The sequence below is a fragment of the Barbatula barbatula genome (assembly GCF_947034865.1).
Source record: "Barbatula barbatula genome assembly, chromosome: 24".
NCBI lineage: Eukaryota > Metazoa > Chordata > Actinopteri > Cypriniformes > Nemacheilidae > Barbatula > Barbatula barbatula.
In genome coordinates, this window is record NC_136787.1 from 18,028,289 (window position 1) to 18,050,892 (window position 22,604).

General features: G+C 42.0%; 2 protein-coding genes across 2 annotated transcripts in view; both read right to left on the reverse strand.

The window, feature by feature from the left end:
* Positions 1–2,673: 2,673 nt before the first annotated feature.
* Positions 2,674–5,688, reverse strand: c3ar1 (C3a anaphylatoxin chemotactic receptor). Its single transcript, XM_079447828.1, has 3 exons — positions 5,293–5,688; positions 4,881–4,910; positions 2,674–4,624 (listed from the first exon to the last, which is right to left on the reverse strand). The coding sequence occupies exon 3, from the start codon at positions 4,593–4,595 to the stop codon at positions 3,555–3,557; it is 1,041 nt and encodes a 346-aa protein (XP_079303954.1). The 5' UTR covers positions 4,596–4,624; positions 4,881–4,910; positions 5,293–5,688; the 3' UTR covers positions 2,674–3,554.
* Positions 5,689–6,990: 1,302 nt separating this feature from the next.
* The window catches only part of apc (APC regulator of WNT signaling pathway), a 32,338-nt gene continuing 16,724 nt past the window's right edge, over positions 6,991–22,604 (reverse strand). The window contains exons 3-16 of the mRNA XM_079449419.1: positions 18,788–18,872; positions 18,472–18,661; positions 18,218–18,326; positions 18,021–18,134; positions 17,861–17,944; positions 16,748–16,828; positions 16,270–16,368; positions 15,809–16,187; positions 15,429–15,524; positions 15,203–15,342; positions 15,036–15,113; positions 14,820–14,936; positions 14,520–14,734; positions 6,991–14,225 (exon numbers count right to left, since the gene is read on the reverse strand). Of these exons, the coding sequence (XP_079305545.1) occupies positions 7,904–14,225; positions 14,520–14,734; positions 14,820–14,936; positions 15,036–15,113; positions 15,203–15,342; positions 15,429–15,524; positions 15,809–16,187; positions 16,270–16,368; positions 16,748–16,828; positions 17,861–17,944; positions 18,021–18,134; positions 18,218–18,326; positions 18,472–18,661; positions 18,788–18,872 (8,109 nt within the window). The 3' untranslated portion in view covers positions 6,991–7,903. The remainder of the gene's footprint in view (positions 14,226–14,519; positions 14,735–14,819; positions 14,937–15,035; positions 15,114–15,202; positions 15,343–15,428; positions 15,525–15,808; positions 16,188–16,269; positions 16,369–16,747; positions 16,829–17,860; positions 17,945–18,020; positions 18,135–18,217; positions 18,327–18,471; positions 18,662–18,787; positions 18,873–22,604) is intronic.

The window sequence follows — 22,604 nt, forward strand, 5'->3', positions numbered from 1 at the left end:
TTTAGATCTGGAGGTTAAACGGTCGACACCTGCTCAAAGGTACGTCGAGTTAGAAAAGCCATCACGAAGGTACGATAAAAAAATATAAAGAAGAAATATAAAGCATGAATAAAGATCATTATTTACACGCACCCCTGTCATATAAAACCTGTGTGACTTTCTTTCTTCTGCAGAACACAGTGTTGGTTACAGAAAACCGTTGTTCCCCATTGACTTGCACTGGTTTTGTGTCCATACAGTAGTCGAATTTTGGTTACCAACATTTTTCTAAATATTTTCTTTTGTGTTTGGCAGAAGAAAGAAAACCACACAGGTTCAAAATGACGACGGGGTGAGTGATGACAGTATTAATACATTTTTAAGGTGAACTATCCCCTTAAAATCTAACATGCATCTTTAGCTTTTTATTTCATTGCATTAGTGGTCACACGCAGATGTCTGTTATAATCTGACTCAAATCAGGTGAACACGGTTTCGCACTTATAACAGCATCCCTGGAGGACTTGAGGCCGTTTCATCTCAGTCAGTTTAACACAGATGTGTGACTTCTGAAATTTCAATGCAAATGCTTTAAAGCGTCGTGCATGTTCGCGTTCATCATTATTATGAATTATGTCAAGTACAGTTGATCGTTATGTCTCAGAGCGCCTCAAATGTAGAAAACAATTTCTCTGTATACAATAAAGATCCACAGATATTACATCCTCCAATGAAACACCGTGATCTGTTACAGTTCAGAGCCAGACCAGAGGCACCGATGCGCAGCCATCCGTCACTCTGAAATATTTGGGTTTTGTTTGTTCCAGATGATGAATTCAGCACGCATTCATGATAAATGCACGCTGAAGAAGTTCTGGGAGCAGAAGATTGAGAAGCACGTCGAGAGGACGGGGAATGAAGACTCGCGGATGGAGACCAGCGCTTTATCAAAGTATGATGTCTGTCAGAGTCGAAGCTCTTCTCGAAAGATTGCAGCTGTCGGGCCGGCTGAAGAATAACTTTGTATACGGTGTTGCGTTTTCCTGTCATCACTCATCGGCCTGGGTTTTCATTTTCCGAGGCCGGTAATTGCAGAAGAAGACGAACTTAAATACACTGAAATGAAAGCTCAGGTTGATTGACGACCTCGAAGTCATAGACCTCGCCAGAGAAAGATCATCGATGTTTTGACCCAGTTTGAAATCTATAAACGGCATCCAAAATGGCGTAGTGTGACGTTAGCGTTTGCATTACATTGTTAAAACAGTACATTCTGCAAAGTATGCATGCTGCGTCCGTTATGTTTGCATCGTCATGTGACGCATGCAGTAGGGAAGGTTTCCTTCGTTTGGAAATAAAAGCTACCTGATGAGAGAGTGGCCGAGGAGAAGGCCGGTGTATTTCCAGGCAGGATAAAAGAGACTTTGTTGCCTCTTCAGCCAGGATTAACACATAAAGGGATACAAATCTCCAGGCTTTAGACTTCATTGTAATGAACGTGAATGTGTCGACAGCTGTAGAGATGAGGGCTGCTCTCCAAGTGTGTAATGAGTATATAGAAAGTGCATGCAAATAAGCACACTTCAAAGGGTTTATTAAATGACACTAAAGTTAGAATCAAATCCTCAGTGAGGTTTCTGTAAAACCTTAGTGTATTCCTCTTGCTAACATTGTCCTTATAGATATTTGATTTAAATTATTCATTCACCATGACGTCATTCCAAACCTGTCTTTCTTTCTTCTGCCGAACACACAAGAAACGAGATTTTGAAGAATGTTGATGCCGACATAACATTGTCCCCCATTGACTTTCATTGTACGGAGACAAAACCACTGAGACATATCTTTCATACCCAGTCATGCACAGGGTTTTCATCCACACGTGGGCACATAAATGATGACATGAGATGACAGGCAGTTTAAATGGACAGTCCCTTGAGGTTAATCTCTTCTGGTATCTCTTTTTCTCTCACAGGTTGCGTGAAGAATGGATCCAGAGACTTCAGATTCGAAACCAGCATCTGAACGAGAGCACGAGAGAAGAACAACTAAGAAAATCAGAGAGGGTTCAGGCCATTTTAAGAGCTTGAATTATATTTGAGTCAACTTATATATTTTAATGAAGATGTGAAATATCACGAGGCAGAAAATGCCGCCACAAACATACAGATAGATATTAAACCAAAGATGTTGAGCTTTTCATGAAGTCATGTTTTCTTCAGAAGAGAGTTCAGGTGGCGACCTCTACTGGAGGGTTCTGGGTGTTTCACCATGGAGTAATAAAACGTGATTATTATTTGCTAGCATTCTTCAGTTGCAGATCAAAATAAACTCAATGACTTGAGAAGGATGTGCTAAAGATGACCAAGCTCATTATTCAGCAAAATGTTCCTCTTTATTCCTCTTTCTCACATTGCGGTTCATTCGCCATTAGAAAGAGGAACACGATTTAACTAAACAGATCAGTTTCTATTCTGAGAAGATATCAGAAAAACCTGTTTCCAGAAAGGCATTTTTGCATCTGCATGTTCACAGTTTATGAAGTTTATAATGTCTCATTTACTCATGTTGATCTGAAGAGATCTTTCAGATGCTGGCGAGCTCGAAAATGTCATTTTAAAGGTCGTTTGTCAACATCATTTTGCATAAATACACCAGTTATTCAAGTGAAAGTATTTGCACAACCACAAGGTCCTAAATAGAAGAGGTTTATAATTGCATTCTTAATGATTAGCAAATAAATCAAACAAATGTTGAATTAAGATGAAGTGATATGAGAATTCCACAAATAATTGAACAACATTAATTCTTACATTTTTATAAAACCTTTCTACACTTCAAACGTTTCTTTCTAAGCATTTTGTCTTGTTTTCTAGTACAGATATTACAAAAACGTAAATCAAGATACATTTACTTGACAAGGAAAGTGACCAAAGATATTAAGTCTTGTTTTATGGAAGATCATTTAAATGAATTGAATGTTTAAAACAAGCTAAAAAAGGGGTAAGAAAAATAAACTTGAATTTAGTTGTACCTTTTTCTTACCTTATTTATTTGCTTGTGATTATATATATATATATGTTTTGTCATTAAACAAGACAAGATTTGTGAGGCAAGGCAAAGCAAGTTTATTTATCTAGCACACAAATCTAGGTAATCAAAGGTGTTTCACATAAAAAAATGATCTTAAATCATCTTAAAAATACAACTTAAGAAGGGAAAAGAAACCAGATATAAAAGTGCAGCTGTAGTACATGTTTTCTATTTATCACAAACTTCCTCTTATTTGCTTACAGAAAATGTCTTAAACTTTAGGAGACAGCACAAGAACACACGTTCATCATTTATCAACTTCTTTTAATCTTCTTGTTCACATGCAAATGTTCTGCGGTAAGCATTTTTTTTTAGATGCACCCAATAACCGTTTCGTAACTTCTGCCGCAAAAATAAAAAAGCAACAGACCATTGAAAACGCTGACACTTCCTTTTACTGAAAAGGAAAAGGTTTTGTGCTGTCATACGTTTCTGTTTCAAGCTATGTAGTATGATTGTGATGAAGTCGTAAATAAAGTTGGTCAAATGAATGTATTTGAGTAGATTTGCTGTGAGTTTGTGGATGGTGAGGTGTGCGTGGTGTCCTCTGAGAAGGCTCTTTCAAAAACACGTCTTAGAGAAAGTCGAACCTTCTCTTTAAAATCCTGACCCATGAAAACGTACAGAACCGGGTTCAGGCAGCTGTTAACGTACGCCACAGAGATGGCCAGAGGATCCAGGCCCAAGGCCAACGACGAGCTCCATCCTCCACCGTAAATCCGAATCAAATCCACAATGTGATACGGCAACCAGCACAGAAAGAAGGCCACGATGACAGCCGACATGATGCGAAGTGCTCGGCCGGAGTGAAAACTACTCCTGCTTAACTTTTGTGCAATGATGCTGTAACACGTGACGATGCACAGCAGAGGAACGAGGAACCCGAACACAAACCTGACGGTGCCCAACACCCCCGATGTTTGAAAATGGTCCTCTTGGTCATTGCCATGATATGTGCATAGCGTGAGGTTGAAATCTGTGTACGTTTCTCTGGTTATGATGAAGGGCAAACTGAGACATAATGCCAGGAACCAGGCCACCGCACAGGACATCCGCGCAAGCGTCAGGCTGCGATGGTTCTGAGCCCAGACCGGTGTAATCACCTGCACGAACCGATCCAGACTGATCAGGTTCAACGTGAAGACGCTGGCAAACATGTTGACGATTACAACAGAGGGAAGAATCTTGCACATGACAGATCCGTACGGCCAGTGATGGTCTATAAGGATCTCGGCCAAACTGAACGGGATGGAAAGACAGCACAGGAGGTCTGCGATCGCTAGATTGAGGTACCACGTGGTGTTGATGCTCCTCTTCATCTTCAGTCCGGCGATGAAGATGACAAATGCGTTGCCGGGCACTCCGAGGAGAAACGTCAGGCAGTAGAAGATGAGAGAAGTTAGTTTTAAAGACCACCTGACCTCTGAAGACACACTTTCATCACTTTCATTAAAAACATTTGGCCAATAATCATCAATTGAATAAAAGAGTTCAGTGGTGTTGGGATCAGACGTTAGATTCATTTTAATGTAACCGAGTGTTCCAGTTTGTCCTGCAATGAAACACAAAAAACACAAAAGCAGCTCTGTAAATATGCTAATAATATATTTATAATAACATGAATATAATGCAGTATTATATCAAGTTTGAAATCTGACAAAATATGCGATGTTATGTTTTGGGGAAATTGTAAAGCATTTATTAGTCATAAAATGAACTCTCCCAAAAGAAAAATCACAAGACGTCTTTAATATCTAAACTAGCTAAGATGTCAACGAGATTCAATTAAGAGCAAATGGAAACCTTACCTTAAATCTCCTGCGTCTCAGATATTTCTCCTGAGAAAAAGGGTCAGAAATGTCATTGGATTTTCAGAAGAGATGTCAACAACAATTTTATTGAAGATCTCAATTTGAATTTCTCATCCAATTTACACAAATCCAGATTATTTTACTTCTACAATCTACATTCATTTCATCTACTCTTCGTGGATATTGACAACTGTCCTGTTTGTTTGTTTCTATTTCTAAGAAGCAATTTTAGGAGAAACATCTGAGATTAAATTGACACTTACATGAAACGACCAAATTATGGAAAGAGCAACATCCGAGCATTTACTTTTGGTGTGTAATGGACTGTATTAAATTTACATTTGATATCGTGTAAGTATGTAGCCAGTTATTTGACAAATGTCAATGCGTCGTGGTTTTTTGCACTAACCTCATCTGCTTCTCTCGGTACTCCTGATACTGACTATTTCTGGCGTGTAACTTCAAGGCAGAACAACAGGAAATAGCAGGAAGTTTGACTAAACCCACTGATTAGATGTAAAGATCCTGCAGCTGATAGCGACGGCACTGAATGCATTTTTTGTAATACACAATTTCATTTTCAATATTGCGTTTGGCATTCAGAAATGCAAATACAAGCAGGACTTGTTACCAAGGACCGAAATAATGCATAAAGTGTGTATGTGGAGCAAAAACACTGAAAATTGCTGTGATACTTTCTGCTTCCTCTTTTCACAGACCAGATGCATTGACTAAAGTGTGAACGTGAGTGTCATTTTTATTTGCTCTCTGAAGCAGGCATACATGAATTCCTCAAATCAATAGTAACAAAAAGACTGAAATCATGCATGTATTTGTTTGTAAAATGAGGCCTGATTGTAAGTGCCTTCATCATAATTACAGATGACTTGCATATCTAAGAGATGACTGTACCCTTCCGAATTACAATAGTAACTGCTTCAGACCAAATGACCTACAATAAACGATTAAAGGGATAGTTCACCCAAAAAGCTTTTATTCTGGCTTCTGTGAAACACAAAAGAAGATATTCATTTTCATGCAGTCCGTTTCTTCCTTTACAACATGAAGTTAATGACATGTTCGCTTGCTATCTGTTTATTCCCAGATCGAATAAACGTTTCTTTGTTCATGCTGCTGAGACAATGTGAAGAAAAAAACTGCAATACAATCACATATAGAATATGACATGCAAAATGAATGTATAATCATAATTACAATGCCAAAACAGCTTTGTTTTTTATCTCAAAGTGCCTGTTTTTTACATTTATGGTGAGATAGTTTGCTCAAGAATGAAAATTCTGTCATTATTTACTCTCAGATTGTTCCAAACCTTTATAAATGTCTTTGTTCTGCTAAACACAAAGGGAGATATTTGGAAGAATGTCAGTAACCAAACAGATCTCATCCCTCTTTTAACGCCATAGTAGGGAAAATAAATATGTTAGTATAGCCATCAATGGGGATGAGATTTATTGTTTAATGTATAATTTGCACTTTAAATTACAACCAAATTGCATTCATCTTAAATGATGTAATATTAGTGTAAATATGGCACATTTGTGCAGCATTAAACAGTAATAAACCGTGTCATGCTGCTGCAGTATAAGTTGGCTTTTGTTGATAACATTTTACGGTCTACAGTTCATCAATATTCAAGCCCTGTCCAAGAAACCCCCCCAGGTATATATTTATGAGACGGCCAAAATATCTGAAAATCATAGAATAATCATTTGCACTCTATACTGCTCACTTGCACACCAGGAATATTTAACTGAATGCTTATTTGCACTAATGGACCACTTCCATTACTGCACTAACCTATCTACTGCACTGTAATTCTATTAACTGCATCTACTCATCTTCTGGACTGCAACCTATTAACTGCATTAACTCGTATACTGCACCGTAACTTTAATACTGTATTATATTCTCTCATATTGTATTCTGTAGTTATTCTAACTGTATATCCGGCACTTGCTAACTGCACTTCTGGTTAGACCTAAACTTCATTTCGTTAGACTGTACTTGTATATGTGTAATGACAATAAAGTTGAATCTAATCTAATCTAATAAATGATCAAACCACAAAAATTATGTTTATTATGTAGATTTTTATTGGAAATATCTTGTAAACATCAATCTGCCCACTTTATTGGATGAGAAGGAAAACTGAACAAAAATATAGTGATATTTACACTGTGGTTTTGGCAAACAGTTCAATTTCATGTGCTTAATTACTACATAAAAGGGAAGGCAAAATGAGCATTTAAAAAGGTACCAACACCAAAACCTACAGGAATAATTTAACTTTCAACATTATTTCAGCCTTCCCAACACTACGGTTTCAGTGGAAAGACACTCGGCTCACCTGGCAACAACTATACACAAACAGCAGAGCAACGGATCTATGTATTATATATAATCTATGTCAACCGCCAATATCGTTCAACAGTTCCAAAGGTTACTTTGTTGTTTTCCAAACTGCACACACACAAGTGTAAAATGTTACAGCTATCAGTACAGTTTGTGTCCACAGAAATGTTTATCTTCATAGGAAATACTACACCACTGAATCTGTCATGCAAGAAAAAAATCCATTATGTAACGTACAATATGCAACAGTAGAATGAGTTAAACATTTGCATTAATACAGGCTTACAGTCGTTTGATCTAAAAACAAAAAAAAGTCGAATGAATTAGTATTGAAGTATCCACCAATTGTTTAACAGTATCGCATTGACTCCACCGTTAGCAGTAATCTGTCGATTCAAGCAACATACAGGTTCCTGGTGCATGGTTAAATTAACTATATACATAAATCTGTACAGTACAAATAGTCAAATAGTGTATTTAATACATCCCACCCCCTAGTTCGCTATCCAACCAATATTTTTAACAGCCAGCAAGAATGTTACCCATCCCAGGGTGCAACTACAAGTTCTAAAACGGTGGCAAATTAGAAACAAGGCCAAAGTTCGTAAGCAGTGTTTTCCTGCCACCGTAAAGTTCCACAAATGGCCTTAAACAGAGGTGACGATGTAGGATCCACTTTCCGTAGTGTCACCTTTAGTGTCTCTCTTTTTCCCATTGTTTGTAATCGGAGTTGGGATCTGAGATGGTCTGGGTGTCGCGCTGTCAGTGCTGCTCTTTCTGGGACTCGGCGTGTAATTGAACGGACTCACCCGGGCGGCCACAGCACCGCTAGGGGAGCTGTGCTTGCTGGAATTACTTGAGCTAAAAGGTGTGCGTTCAGCAACTGGGAACTCGTGGACCTCCGGGCCAATGTTGGGATTACTTGGTGCTGCCTTAAGGTCTGTGACTTTTTTATCGAGAGACTCTGTACTCCTGAGCAAATTGAGATTCATTTCTGACCCCAAATGGCCCATGGCTGAATTCTCATTTGCAAGTTTTAAGTGTGAATCACTTGAGTCACATGGAAGCCATTTGATTGGCAGACTATCGATAACGGGAGGCGTGTTCGCTGTGGGGGATTTACTAGACCTTGGGTTGTTTATGGGACAGTCCTCGATTCTCACCCAGACATCTTCAGCTTTGGACATAGCAGCACCCATGGAGTAAGCAGCATCACAGTTTGCTTCTGGTAAGTCTAACGTCATAGAGGGTGCAACTTCGCTCTCTTTCATTTTCCTCCATGTTCCTTTCCTTTCTAGGCCGCCCTCCTTGCCGGATTTCTGAGGTGGATTGGTGGGCTGTCGCTCATCCTCGCTTCTCCCCTTTTCGCTGGACTCAGAAGAGGCAGAGAGAATGGATGAGCTGCTACCTGTTCTTTTCCAGGTGCCGACTCTTGGGAGAGATGACGAATGTTTGCTGTGCTCCCTTTTCCATGTCCCCGTCCTGTTGATTGGAAGCCTGGCTGGACTTTCCGATTGGGATCGGGAGATGTCCTGCCTTCTCAGTGACTTGCCATCACCATTCTCAATGGAGTTTTGACCGTGGGGAGACTTTCTCAAACCACTTGCTTGGTATGGTAGACTAAGTGACATATCAGGCAAAGATGGACTAGATACTGGAGTCTGTGACTGGCTTGCGGAGGAAGGAGATAATGACTCAAAAGAGGCAGACTCTTCTAGTTTTCTTTTTAGTGTTGGACTGGGGGCTTCTTTGATGAACGTTGACTGACGGACTAGGCCAGGTTTCTCAGACCGATCAGACTCACTCCCACTTGACTTCGTTGATGACATTCGGGACAACTCTGCTTTTTTTGAAGGGCCTGTCGCTCCGAACTGGTTGAGACTTTTTGATGCAGACTCGCTTCTAGGAATTCCACTGGTACTTCTTGGCAAACCACTTTGCTTTGTTGGTGTCTGTTGCCCGAGCTGCCTTCCCGGTGATGTATAACTCATGCGGCCAGATCCTGATGATTTTGTTGAAGTAGCACTGGGAGAGGCGGTGCGAGGCAGTTGAGACAACTTGTTGCCGGGTGAGACGGAGGCACGACCAGGAGACTGCATTGGCCTGGCTAGAGATTGCTGAACTGGTCTAGAAGGTGTGGAGTCTCTGGACCCTGATCGAGAGGAAGATTTACTAGACCCCCCTTGAGCAGATGGTGGATCCCTGGCAGGACTTGGTTCAGAACTTGCTTGCATTTTCATGGTTCTGGGAGAGTTTCCAAGAGCTGGTGCTTGAGAGGGTGGTTTTGACATTTGCCCACGTGGAGGCGGCTTTTTAGGAACTGGACTGGTGCTGGGAGAACTGCTTCTCACACCAGGAATGTGAACCATTGTTCTCCCTCTGGATATCACTGGGGCTTGAGCTTGCCTGTGTTGAGCAGCCATGCTTTCAAGACTGGGTCTGGGCTTTCCTGTTATTAGACTTTTGTAAACTTTCTTTCCTCCTTTCAAGCTTTTAGTTGATTCCTCCTCTTTCTTTTTGGCCTCTGAAGTGCTTTTTTCACCAGGCTTTAATATTCTAGGCCCTTTGTTTGCAGCTGGCTTGTTGTCATCTTGATTTAATGGGAGGTGGAAAGGTGATCCAATGGAGATGCCAGATTTGAGAGAAAGAATAGAGTCCGAGTCAGAAGAACCTTGTCTGGACAGACTGGCCACAGCCTGATGCAGACTGCTAACAATAGAATTAGCACCTTCTTGAATGGCTTTCCAGTCAAATGATTCAGAGTCTGGTGATAAGGCTTGCTCTGAAATAGGACTGTGTGTGTCTGTGAGGTCTAAAATAATATCTGGTTCCTCTGATAAAATGCCATCAGCCATTATGGTTTTCTCTTCCTTAGTTTCTGATTCCTCAGACTTATTTCTTTGTGGTTGCTTCTTTTTCTTTGGCATTGCAGAACTGATGCATTCTTGCAGAAGGTCATCTTCAGAATCAATACTAAGAGAGCTTAGAGAACTATTTCTAGAGAAACACACGGGGGTGTCCTCCACATGAAAGGCTTTGGGTGCATATCCAGATGCTTGTGGTCTGGGCACTTCCATCTGAGTGACATCATCTTTGTGCGAGCAGTCTTTGTTGTTGTTTTCTTGGTCAATGTCACTCAGAGAACTAAGCGACGAATTTCGTGAGAAACACACTGGAGTGTCTTCGATTGAAAACTTTTGTTTTTCATCGCACACCACTACAGTGTTTTCTTTGGCTGCTTGTGGAAAACTTGCTTGTTTTTGAAGGTGTTTTGTTGGAGCCATTTGAAATACCGGTACCCTGCTGGTGTTTACTGGCTGCTCTGCACTGCACTTCAAAGGCAGAACCTTTCTATGCTCTTTATCTTTTCGCAGCTCTGCTTTTTCCTTAGATAAGTCAAGGTCATCATCCTCAAAGTCAAGTGAACTGAGAGAATCATTGCGGGAGAAGCAATAAGGTGTGCCCTCAATTGGTGTGTAATGATGCGGAGAATCAAAGGCAAACCCGGTACGTGTTCTCTCCTCAGGAGCAGCAGGCTTATCTGCAAATTCTCTTGAGACTATTTTGGGCTCCTGCTTTTGGGTTTCTTTGTTTTTGCCTGGATATGATACTGCATCTTGCAAGTTATTAGAACCCTCTGGCCGTTTGAGCATCCTTGCTCTGTACTCACTGCTTTGTGGCATGGGCTTGACAGGAGAAGTTGGCTTTTTCTTTTCCAAGTCTTGCTGAACTAGACTGCCAGTGGCCGTAGATGGATGCTGAGGCTGATCAGACATCTTTTGCACCCTAAACGGCTTATGGATTTTGCTTTTGGGCATTGCTGAATTGATGCACTCTGCAAGAATATCGTCGCCTTCATTCTCAACCAGAGCCAAATGTGTGGAAGCTGTATCTTTAGCCTCTGCACTTTTGCCCTCTGGTAGGGTGTCTCGTCTTTCACTGGATGCTTCTGCATGGGGAGCCGAACTTTCCATACAAGCCAGCTCATTCGGGGGTGAATCAATAGTGAGGTCACTGAGCGATGTTGCTGTAGAGAAGTTAATTGGCGTTCCCTCAACCCAGTATACACGTGGCATGTCTTCACCGTGGGCTAGGGTCACATGTTTCTGCTGCCCTCTACTTTGTGTAGGTAACAATTTATAAACAGGAAGCTGACTTGGTTTGCGAGAAACAGGTGGGGGGATCCTTGAGGTGGGTGAAGGTGACTGCTTTTTCGGTTTCCTTGACGATTTTGTTGGCATTGCAGAGTTAATGCAAGCCTCCAGAATCTCAATGTCATCATCGTCATCTGAATCATCCAAGATATCCTTTCCAACTTCAGAGGCAGAGAGTGGGTTCTCCTGAACTTTGGCTTCTTTGATGTCTTCCTTCTCATGCTCCGCCTCAACACTGTGGTCATCTTCATGAACTGGGGGCATTATTTTCAACCCGATGTCTTTCTGAATAAATGGTTCATCTAAACTTAGTGCACTGAGGCTTGAAGAACAAGAGAAGCCATCTGGAGTGCTTTCGGTGGCAAAATGTAAAAGAGTATCATTCTCTGGTAGAACTTGCACTTTATGCACAGCTGCGTTAACAACAGCGTGCCTTGGAGGTAAATCACGTTTTTCAGAATGGGGTGGGACAGCAACTTTTTGCTTCACTGATGTGGTTCGTGGTGGTGGAGGTGGCGGCGTTTTACTACGGCTTGGAGGCATTGTTTGTCCAGGGCTGTCAGGCAGATCACTCGGGCTGATAATTCCACTCACCATATCGCTGCACGGTTCACTCTGCACAGAACTTGCAATGGAGTGGCTCTCAAAACTGTCCAGGGAGCTGACAGAGGTACATCTGCTGAACATGAGAGGAGTTTCTTGTATATAATGTTCGGGAGGACTTTTTGGCGTTTGGGCACCACTTTTAGATGGGGATTTAGCACCAGATGAAAATTCCACTGTTTTGTGATGCCTGGGTCCATCGTTATGTCCCAGGTGTGTTCCTTGATGACGTGGTGGCTTCATGCGAACATAATGCACAGACGACTGGTTCTCACTTTTCCTCTGGTCTGGTGCCATGCTACCTACGGAGTCTTTATCTGATATGGGCAGAGTTTGGTAGTTATTAGCCGAATTGACATTACGCTTGCAGCTTTCCATTTCATCTTCCTCTGAGGACAATGACGATAAAGAACTACCACGTGAGAAACATATAGGAGTGTCCTCTACACAATATGTCTGCAATGTTTCTTGATTTATTGTAGGACCCTTACAGGTTGGGTTCTTCTGAACTGCTCTAGTTGGTCCCGGTCTGCTTTGAGCCGACGATGGGTGGAGTTGCTTTTGCCGACCTTGATTCTTTATAGATGTCACAGAGGAGGAACTATCTTGACTTAAATGGTCTTTTACAGAGCTTTGTGCAGAAGATGGCTTTGAATGACTAAATATGGCCTTTTTAGAGGCAGCCTCAGCATATTTCAAACTGTAATCTATGGGCTGTTCTACGTGGTGATCCTCATTGTATTTCAGACTGTAAGTTGTTTGATCATCAGGTTGCTCTTCTTCGGAGTATCGCTCGCTGTAGTTAGTCGGTTTGTCATCTGCATAATCATCAACAGCACACATGGTTTGAGAAATCTTTTTGTTGAGACCATGATTGGAGCCACTGTTTATTTGCTCATTGGAGCCTCTTGGCCTGAATCCAGACATGTCCTGTTGAACAAACCTGGGTTGGAATTTCTTTAGTTTGTCATCACCTTCACTGCTGCCTTCGGTGTACATGGGGTATCCAGGGCTTTGGGATCTGGGTGGTTTCTGATCAGGTCTTTTCATTTCATCATCAAGGAGCTTGGGCCTTGCCCACCTTTCATTCTGGCTTGGGCTTTGTCGACCAGAGTTGAGCTGCTCATCCGAATACTTTAAACTGTAGTTAATGGGTGTATCCAGATCTCCGTTGTCATCTTCCATGTGATTTGCATTGTGTATCTTATGGGCTAGATCCGCTGGATATTTTCTGTAGACGCAGCATTTGCTCTCATCGTCTTCAGAGTATGAGTCCACCGACGGCTTCATTTGACCCCTCTTACCATAACCATCAGAGCTGTTTACGCTATTCAGACTGTCATTAGATGCACCATAATCCAGTTTGGGCATTGGGCACGGCCTGCCGGATGAGTCCGTTTTGTAGTTGTACATGCTTTGGTGACCGTGAACCGCAGTGGGACGTCTCATCATGTCGTCTGGCACTGCATGAGGGTCAGATGTGGAACCAGTTGTTCTGTCATCCATACTTAAGTGCATACTCTTGACTTCCTCCATGACCACTGCGATCTGAGCGGCAGTTGTTGGAATCTGGACCAGTCGCTTGGCAGGCTCGACATCGGCATGAAATCCCCTTCGTTCGCGGTCAAGACTTCTGTCCCTCTCAGCTCTGATGTTTTCTGCATTTCCTCTATTGTCCCGAGAGGATGGGCTAGAGAGCACCGGGGTGTTCATGTAAGGTGAGCGAACGCCGACTCCGTTAGGGCTGTAACCGTCTGATCGACCCACACCATCGTAGTCGCCGTAGATATTATGCTTATGTCTTGGCTTGACCCTGTGAGAGGCCTTTGGGCTCAAATTGTCAATGTTATCAAATGTTTCAGAGAGGTGCTGTGCGTCTAGTTCTTCAAACAGTGCTTTCTGTTTTCTAACGTGGAGGGACGGCAAACTGGACCCGGGGGACATTATGTTGGCATCCTTGTATTTGGCAGGTCGATTGGCCATGAGGTTCCTCAAAGCGGCTGCACTTCCCATAGCTATCATCTTGTGCTTGGAGTGAATAAGGTTTTTCAGCATGCTAACTGCGCCCATGTCCCATAATGCCTCCTGATCTTTTGCATTCCGAGCAGAGAGGTTCCATAGTGTTCCACAGGCATTGCTCACTATTGTCAGACTGTGTGATTTGAGGTGCTGGAGAAGAGTCTGTAGACAACTGTTTTCTCTCAATGTTTGCCTGGAAAGAGAAAACAAACTTGTGAGCAGAGCACAAATGTATGTATTTACAAGGCTAAACAATAAGGATGCAGCAAGGCCGGTGTGAGAGATTCAGATGTGTTCTTATGCATAGCAAACTGAATACTTCGTTTTTCCTGATGCATCAGTTACGATGACCGTGAAGCCTCACATGAAAGCCTTTTTCACCAACAATGAATCTATACACTTTTGTAGAATTTTACGTAATTTAAAATCATAATACTTAAAATCTCCCAAAATTGGGAATTTTTATATACACCATATTCTACTATACCTGTGCTCTTCATTTGTGGCGATGAGGCTCGATACGTTTCTCAAGATGCCGCCTCCGCTTTCAATAATGGCGAGGGTGTTGGTCTGGCTTCTGTATGTTAGTGTGCTCACTAAAAAGGCTAAAGCCCCTGGAACGGTACAGATATCCGCTTTATTTTCTGTGCAATGTGCTGACAGGTTCCAAAGGGCACTCAGGACGCTTTTTAATGTTGATTCCTGGAAAAACAAGATCATGGGTTTACAGCACTGCTAAATGGGCCGTCTGCTTTTAAACTTTTCAACATGACGTCAAAAGGCTCACCTTCTGAACCTCTAAGGCACACTCCGTAAGAGCCCGGACACTTCCAACCTCTCGTAATATTTTCTTGCTGTTCACGTCAGCTCGCCATGACAGGTTTCTCAAAACACTGGCAATGACCTGAAGCGGAGTTTCATAGCACACATTCAGAACAACTATTTTCTAATCGTTTTTTTGTTTGGATTTTACTGGACATATGCAAACTATGCATTTTCAAACCTGCTGTAGGTCCTCGCTCTCTGACTTCAGTTGTGCAACCATGGCCCTCATGCAACCTTTCATTGAACACAGCGTAGCCTGCGAGCATGACAGGACAAAAGAAACATTAAATAAGCTAAAAATAAATAGCTACACTTACACAGAAAATGCAGTGACAGACAACACACCTTGTTAGCTACATCTCCAAAGGTTAAATTAGTCAGAGCCATCCCAGCATATCGTCTGAGGGTAACACTGTAATGGTCATTGGTCAGACCGTAGATCTCACAGTCCACCTGTAACAGCTCCCCGATTGCCTGAAGGCCGCCTGCATAAACCCAACCAACCAGACTTAAGATTCTGTGTGTTTTTAAACCCTAATAAGAATAAAAGGATAGATTTTGGGTTTCATACCCAGTTCATTCATTGCATGTCTGTGCTCTTCGTCAAAGGACAGTTTCATGAGAACACAAACCGCTGGGCAGATCTGATGCTCCACAGGAGAGGGCACTGTAATAAAGCCATCATACATTGTGAGTTTATATATGAAATATGTGTCTTCCCATTTAGGACAGTTTTAAAACCAGACCATTGTTGCAATCAATCAGAGTTATTAATTAACTAACATTTTCTAAACCAATGTACAAATTGTATTTTGAGGATATTCTCATATGCATTATGTTCATATCAAAATCCCTTTAGCACTTGCCAATACATCTAAAAATAAGGATATCAAAAATATCCCTCTTAGCTATTCCTGACAACATACTATCCTGAGATAAGTTTGGACTGACTTGGATTCTTGTCCTGGTCCACGCCTCTCTCGTGGCTTTCCTGCCACTCCCAGCAGGTCTCGCAGTAAGCTCGAATCTGCTCCAGCAGGTGGAGCACCCGAATCTCCCGCCGGCCGCGCTTGTCATCGGGCTGTGAATGGATAATGTTATGCAGGGCGGCGCTGGCCCTCGCCCGGGCCTCTTTGCTGCCGCGGGAATTTCCGAGCAACACGGAATCCTTGTCGTTGCCATGGAGAAGCTGGATGAGCAGCGGCAAGCAGCCGGACTGACGCATGGCAATGCAACTGTCCTGAGAGCTCGACATGGCCAGGAGCGTTCGAGACATGTCATCTTTATCGTGGGTCCCCAGCATGGATAGCAGAGAATAGACCATTTCCACCTGTGCACAAAATAATTCAGATTGAACCTCTGGTGAGACAAAGCTTGTGTTCAATGAATGCATTTCTATAGCACAAGCTCACTTTAGTGCCCAGATGACTTGTCATTCGGCGTGGGACAGAGTAACTTCCAGCGCTGCTCATGTCATTGGAGGAGTCATGATCCAACCGAGAACTGGAGGCCTGACGGACAAAAACATACATCAATTCAACACATATGTTGTCATAATAATGAACAACTCTTTAAAGTTAGGTCAAACTTCATTTCTGAAGCTACACCATCTATCTGAAAAATACCACAGGAACTTGAAATACAAATAAGGGGCTCAGTTAAGCCTGGAGTCTCTCTCGAGTGCTCAATGACTAACAATAAACCATTAGCATTTGCATTCGACTCATTAATATTCACAGCACACCGAAGCTCTCAGTGGACTGAAAGGGCTTTTAAAAAGACTCTGGGCACCGCCGCGAGAAAACGGACATCGGAGAACAGTTCTCTTCTATTAGCAAAATAAGTCTGTTTTATTGGGAGACTCTGAAACGTATTAAAATCGTCCCTCACCTGAGAGCATGTGGCACTGCCTCCGCCAGCATCTCCCGACGTATGGGAGCCTTCGGCTGGTGTCACAGCCTCGTGCTTGACCTGAATATAGAGGGAGACAATGACAATTAAAAAGTGAATGAGCCAGCAGAAACAAAACCACAACTCACTCGGTAAGAGATGGACTAGAGCATCTTGCAGTGAAAGAAGCTGTTGGAGGAAGAGAGAGAGACCCTGGCTACAGTCGACAGATAATCAGCTCTGTTTGTCAGGAATAAATAATCGGACACGTGTCACATATAGACAGAACAGTTCACTGGGGCTATAGGAGCACAGCTGCTGGTGTGCGAAGAGCTTCATGACCTACATACGTCTGTAGATCAGACGGCAGGATTACAGCAACAGAGGGGAGGAAAACCGAAACGTCCAATAAGATTTATCCTCTCAGTGAGACAATCACATGAACAGACAAACAGAAAGTCTGTGCATGTCTGCCTTAGGGTGACCACCACCCAAAAAAACTAATGTGGGAGAGGTAATCCGTTTGAAAGGTAGAGTAAAACTGGAATATAATAATGGAATGAAAACATATTTATATATTTTTCAACCTAAGAATGAGTTTAGCCCATTCCAACTACAACATAATAAAGGCATAGATCAAATGTTACATAACATAAAAAACATTTAATGGCGATTTCAATTTAAGTCAACTTTAAATGATTAAAGCACAGATCAGACACGGAGTTATCTTGTTGTACACTTTGAAGATCTTCTCAAAAAGAGAAGACTAAAGGAATAAAGAACAAACAAATAATAAAAAAATTGTTTATCTTTTAAAATGTATTATTGTTAAATAATGCATTTCATTAGTTGCAAATCTTTAATTTAATATGCTCACCACAATTAAAGGCACGTTTTTAAAATCACAGTTTACGATGTTTTAGTGACTTTTTATTCGGTAAATTGCCAGGAGAGGATCGCCACCTGATAATAATAACAAGACGTCTCAGCCTCTAGATGACTAAAGCACTGCCGTCTTCGCTTAAAAAACGCAGACATTTCTCAAAATATCTTCTTTGTGTTCCACAGAAGAAAGAGTCATCACTGGCAGCAAAGAGCAAAATAATCCATTACCTCCGAGTCAATCGACTGCGTCTGCAAGCGCGTCCGAATCCTCAGCATGTCTTTCTCAATCTGCTGTATCCGCACCAAACGGGTCTGAGAAAGAACAAAACCTCCATCAGTAAACGGCATACGTCACATTCGGCAGTTACCTTTTGGCGTTCGCTCTCACCTGTGCCCGCTTCTCCATGTCCTGGCACGTGCCCAGTTGTTCCTCCATGGCGGCTCTTATCTGACGGGCCTCGTATTCCAGCTGTCTGCGCGTCATGTCAGTCTGCAGAGAAAACTACAACACGACACGAGCGTGAAGTCACAGCCAAAAATGCTGAGCACTGCACACAGCGAGAACGTCAAACGCGTCTGACTTACATTCTCGGTGAGCGGCAGACTGTCTATCCGTTTGGTGAGGTTCTGCAACTGAGCGTAGTACCAATCTTTCTCCTTTTCTTCTTTCTCAAGCTCACCCATCAGTAAAGAACTGATAGAACGCAAAACCACAAGAAGATATTGCATTGAGAGAGAAAAAAATACAAAGCAATGTCAGTTTAACAGATCAACTAAATGTGATGGTCTAGGTAAACCAGTAGGATGGGATTGCATCATGGGATGTAAACAGCGCTCACCGGTCTTTCTCCAGCTCTTCCAGATACCCCGCGCTTTCTCTGCCCCCGCCGGTCACCCCTCTTCTAGGGAAGGAGCTCATGGGGCTGGGACTCGGGCTGCTGTCGGACGAATGTGCCGAACCGGAACCCTGAAGAGAGGCTTTGGACCTCAGCTTCACGCCAGAGAAACTGCTGGGATCGAGACTCATTTCTGCAAGACACAACCGCATGCTTGTTTATTAAACCCGGTTTATTAAATCTCGGTTCATGCAGATCTGCTTTGGTTTATAACATGAATGTGAAAGCTTGTCTCCGTGACTACGGTTGACATCCTCACCTTTAATTCTTTCCAAAAACTCGATCTGTCCTTGAGACTCTATGGAATCCTCTTTGATACCTCCTTGTAGCTGCTTCAAAACCTCCTGAAAGACAAGCGCGCGTTATTCGTTTATCACACGACCGCACAAAACATCACATCTGTGTGTAGCGGAACATTAACAGCCATCACGTTAGATTATCTCAAGAAGCACGAAAGGTTACGGACACAAGATGTTTTGAGCTCATACCACATGTAAGATTTCTTCTGCCTGTGGGATAACCTAACTGATAAAAAGAGGAAAAAAAACAGGTCCATCAAAGAGCTTCGAAGCACTTTGATGATGAGAGCGAAAGATGCAAACAGCTTTGAAGCTCTTAAGATGCACCTGTCGATTCTTCGGCTCTGTGATTTTATGCGTGAGCTATAATCTCACGTCACTTCCGTTAAACTGGCTTTTAGATGTTGCTGGAACGCTGATCTTCACCATTCAATCAAAGCTGACTTAACCACAGAGCTTTACAAGTAAACAAAATACATCTGAGGTGATCTATGGTTTGATTCAGCAACTGATAGTACAACACACAACAAAGAAATTGTGCGAGTCAAAGAAACTTTCCTTTGGACAAAAGCGTCTGCTAAATGAATAAATACAAAAAGCAAGATTAGCAGCATTCGAAAGACCAACAAACGACAAATACACTTGTTCTAAATCGTATGACTTCCTTTCTTCTGCAAAACACACAAAACCACATTTCTGAGACATTTCGCAAAATATCTGATATACATATTTGAACACATGAGAGTTTTTATTTTTGGAACTATTCCCAAAACTAAATCAAACAAAACAGATGCAGAAGACTTCCCCATACAAAGATCTTGTCACGACAACCATAAGATCAAGAAAAAAACCCACGTCAAGTCTATTTAGAAAACTTACCGCTCAGCATCCGCTGAGGTTTTAATAGATATCTTTTCACAGCACCAATCTCTCAAACATACAGACACCGCAGTAAAACCACATCAAACATGAGACTGTACGGATTTCTCTGAGCTCTATAGTGTGTTTGAAACCAAAAAGCCTCAAACAATGTGACTGCCTTACAGGAAGCAGCGCCCCCCCCCTCCACGTCCCATCCCGGAGACGCAGAGCCTCATGGAGAATACAGATGACTCCCCATTCAACAGTCCAGTGGCCCACCCTTCCCTTGCGGCCCGGGGTCAGAAGAGCCATAGTGTGCCGAGGACACAGAGGTGTCCAGAAGGCACAGGTCAAACATGACTTTCTATCTAATCGACACGACACAAGGTTATTCTGTTTGTGCGAGGCACAGTTCGTGTTTTCACCCGAGGGTTGCATGACGTCACGTTGAGTCGTCTCGGGAAACAACAGCTTCATTATAAAGGGGTCATATGATTAAGGGCCCTTTACAACACCGTGAATCAGAGCCATATATAAGACTGCTTTAAGGCAATGTGAAATCGACATCTTTGTCATTGTTTTTATGGAATATTGAAAGGTTAATAATAATAATAATAATAATAATAATAAACCTTACCTGTGTGGGTACAAAAATGATTCAATAAAATATTAATGTCACACCCCTCTCAAATCGACATCTTCAGGTGACCTCCGTCTCGACGTGGGGGTGGGACTAATATATTGACTGACCAATGGCCAGGCTTCCAATTTACAAAAAAAACAATCTATTCTCAAATGATGACTCAAAGCCTACATTTTGTATAATTCCAGAATCATTTACACTCAAACGTACACCATAATCCGTAAAAAACACAATCAATATCAATAATACAAAGCATAACATGTTTTCGTCCAACAAAAACCCAAATACTATTAATAAGTACGCTCAAATACAAGATAAGTTGCGGATGCCATGTCATGCTGTTTTTAAATGGTGTACTCCACAAATATCACAATAGCGATTTGCAAAAATCCTAAAATAACCATTCTAAGAGTAGATTACAGCAATAACAATCTGAAATCGCAAGAACAAAATTAGGATGGCGTTTAATGTCCTAATGGGTTTCCAGGTCTATAACAGAGTGCAGCCCATCAGCCCCGTGTCAAAGTCCAAAGGAATCGAGTTTCTGCGGTGCAGATGCCCTTGCTACAATATTAGAGTCGTCCGTCCGCTCATGTGTGGAGCTGCAACCACACAACACTTTTAAAAATGTCATGCTATACTCCCGGTAATGGAAATCAATGCTTCTAGAGAGCCTGGGAGCCTGTAATACTTGCATATCTGATTCCAGCCCAGCATGCATCAGTCAGTCGAGACCCGTGGGCCCAGAGTTATTGTCTCAGAGTCTGAGAGGTGGGAACCGCACGGACGGATGACGAGCCCCTCGGCTTTTCCAGAGATAAAGGCACGTTGCCCTTGAAACGTGGAAACAACATCACATGACACGTGTGGTATGCAATTAGTGTGGCGGGGAAAATAATAAATGCTTATTTAATTTTAAGAGGACTAAAGCTACACGTGAATGACGTCAGTAACTCCAATGTAACCTGTTTGTTTGTGGAATTTAGATTTAGTAGAACTTAAGTTTAAAAACTAATTTATTAAATGATTTAGGAGAAAAATGATTCAAGAGGCAATGACTACATATCCCTCTACTGACGCAGTTGTCTAGTCAAGTTGCAAATTACATCTTATTGATTCGAGGAATACGGCCCTGTGAGTCATTACTGTAGGAACAGAGGATCATTATTTCATGAGAGGATCATTACTAATCCTCTGGTTTAAGTCACCGCTAAGAGAAAGTAAACTGATTTACTGACTCACACTGTCGCCTCATAGTTCAAGACTATTTTTTATCTTAATCACGTACAACACAAAGCTACCATCGATAAACTCTCTCTCGTCTGTGTTTGTCTGCATTTTAGTGGCAAGCAGCCACGACGGGAATGAATGACACGAAACAAATAAAATACGACAGCAAAACGACAGCTAGGTGGTTGATGGAATCAAGACGTTTATCGTCTGGTTCGACAAAAGTCCGAACATATAAATGACTGCCGTGTTGATTCGAGAAAACAGCTGAACCCAACTGAAGTTCTACTCTGGGTGTCTGAGACGTTTCTGCCGGCTGATGTTTGTTTCAGTCGACCGGAGGGCAGCGGAAACCACTGCAGGATGGAGCAGTGCTGTATACATCGGACAAACAAAGACAGGAAGGGAGATCCTCTAAATTAAGGCGCCATTATCTCGGAGGCTGGGAAAGGGAAGCGGGCCTGTGAATACATTTCCAGAATTTCCAGAATTACATACAAACAAATAGTTTTTGATGCTGGAAAAACGACTGAATACTGGCATCTGCCTTGAAGGAATAGTTAACCCAGTTCCCAGCGTTTTTAGATTATTTAGCGATACTGAAACCAAACCATTTCAAATATAGAAATTGATCCTCATGTCTTGTGATTGGCCATAATGTGAAATTACATGGAGGCATGCAAGGTGACGATAAATTATATATTACAGCTTTCCTGTAGCTCAGTGGTAAGAGCACAGCATGAACAACACCAAGGTCATGGGTTCGATCCCAGGGGGTTGCACATACTTAGAAAGAAATGTGTAGGATAACGCAATGTAAGTCGCTTTGGATAAAAGCGTCTGCCAAATGCATAAATGTAAATACTTTAGCCGATAAATCAAAAATAATTTCCTCTAGTTAAACATCTTCATCTGCACGCTGCTCACAGTTCAAGTACAGTATCCTTCTGTCGTGATCATTCACTAACTGCTATTAGCAAAACATTGTTGATGTACATAAAGAATTTATAAATGTTTAATTCATAGGAACAAAAGCATATTGT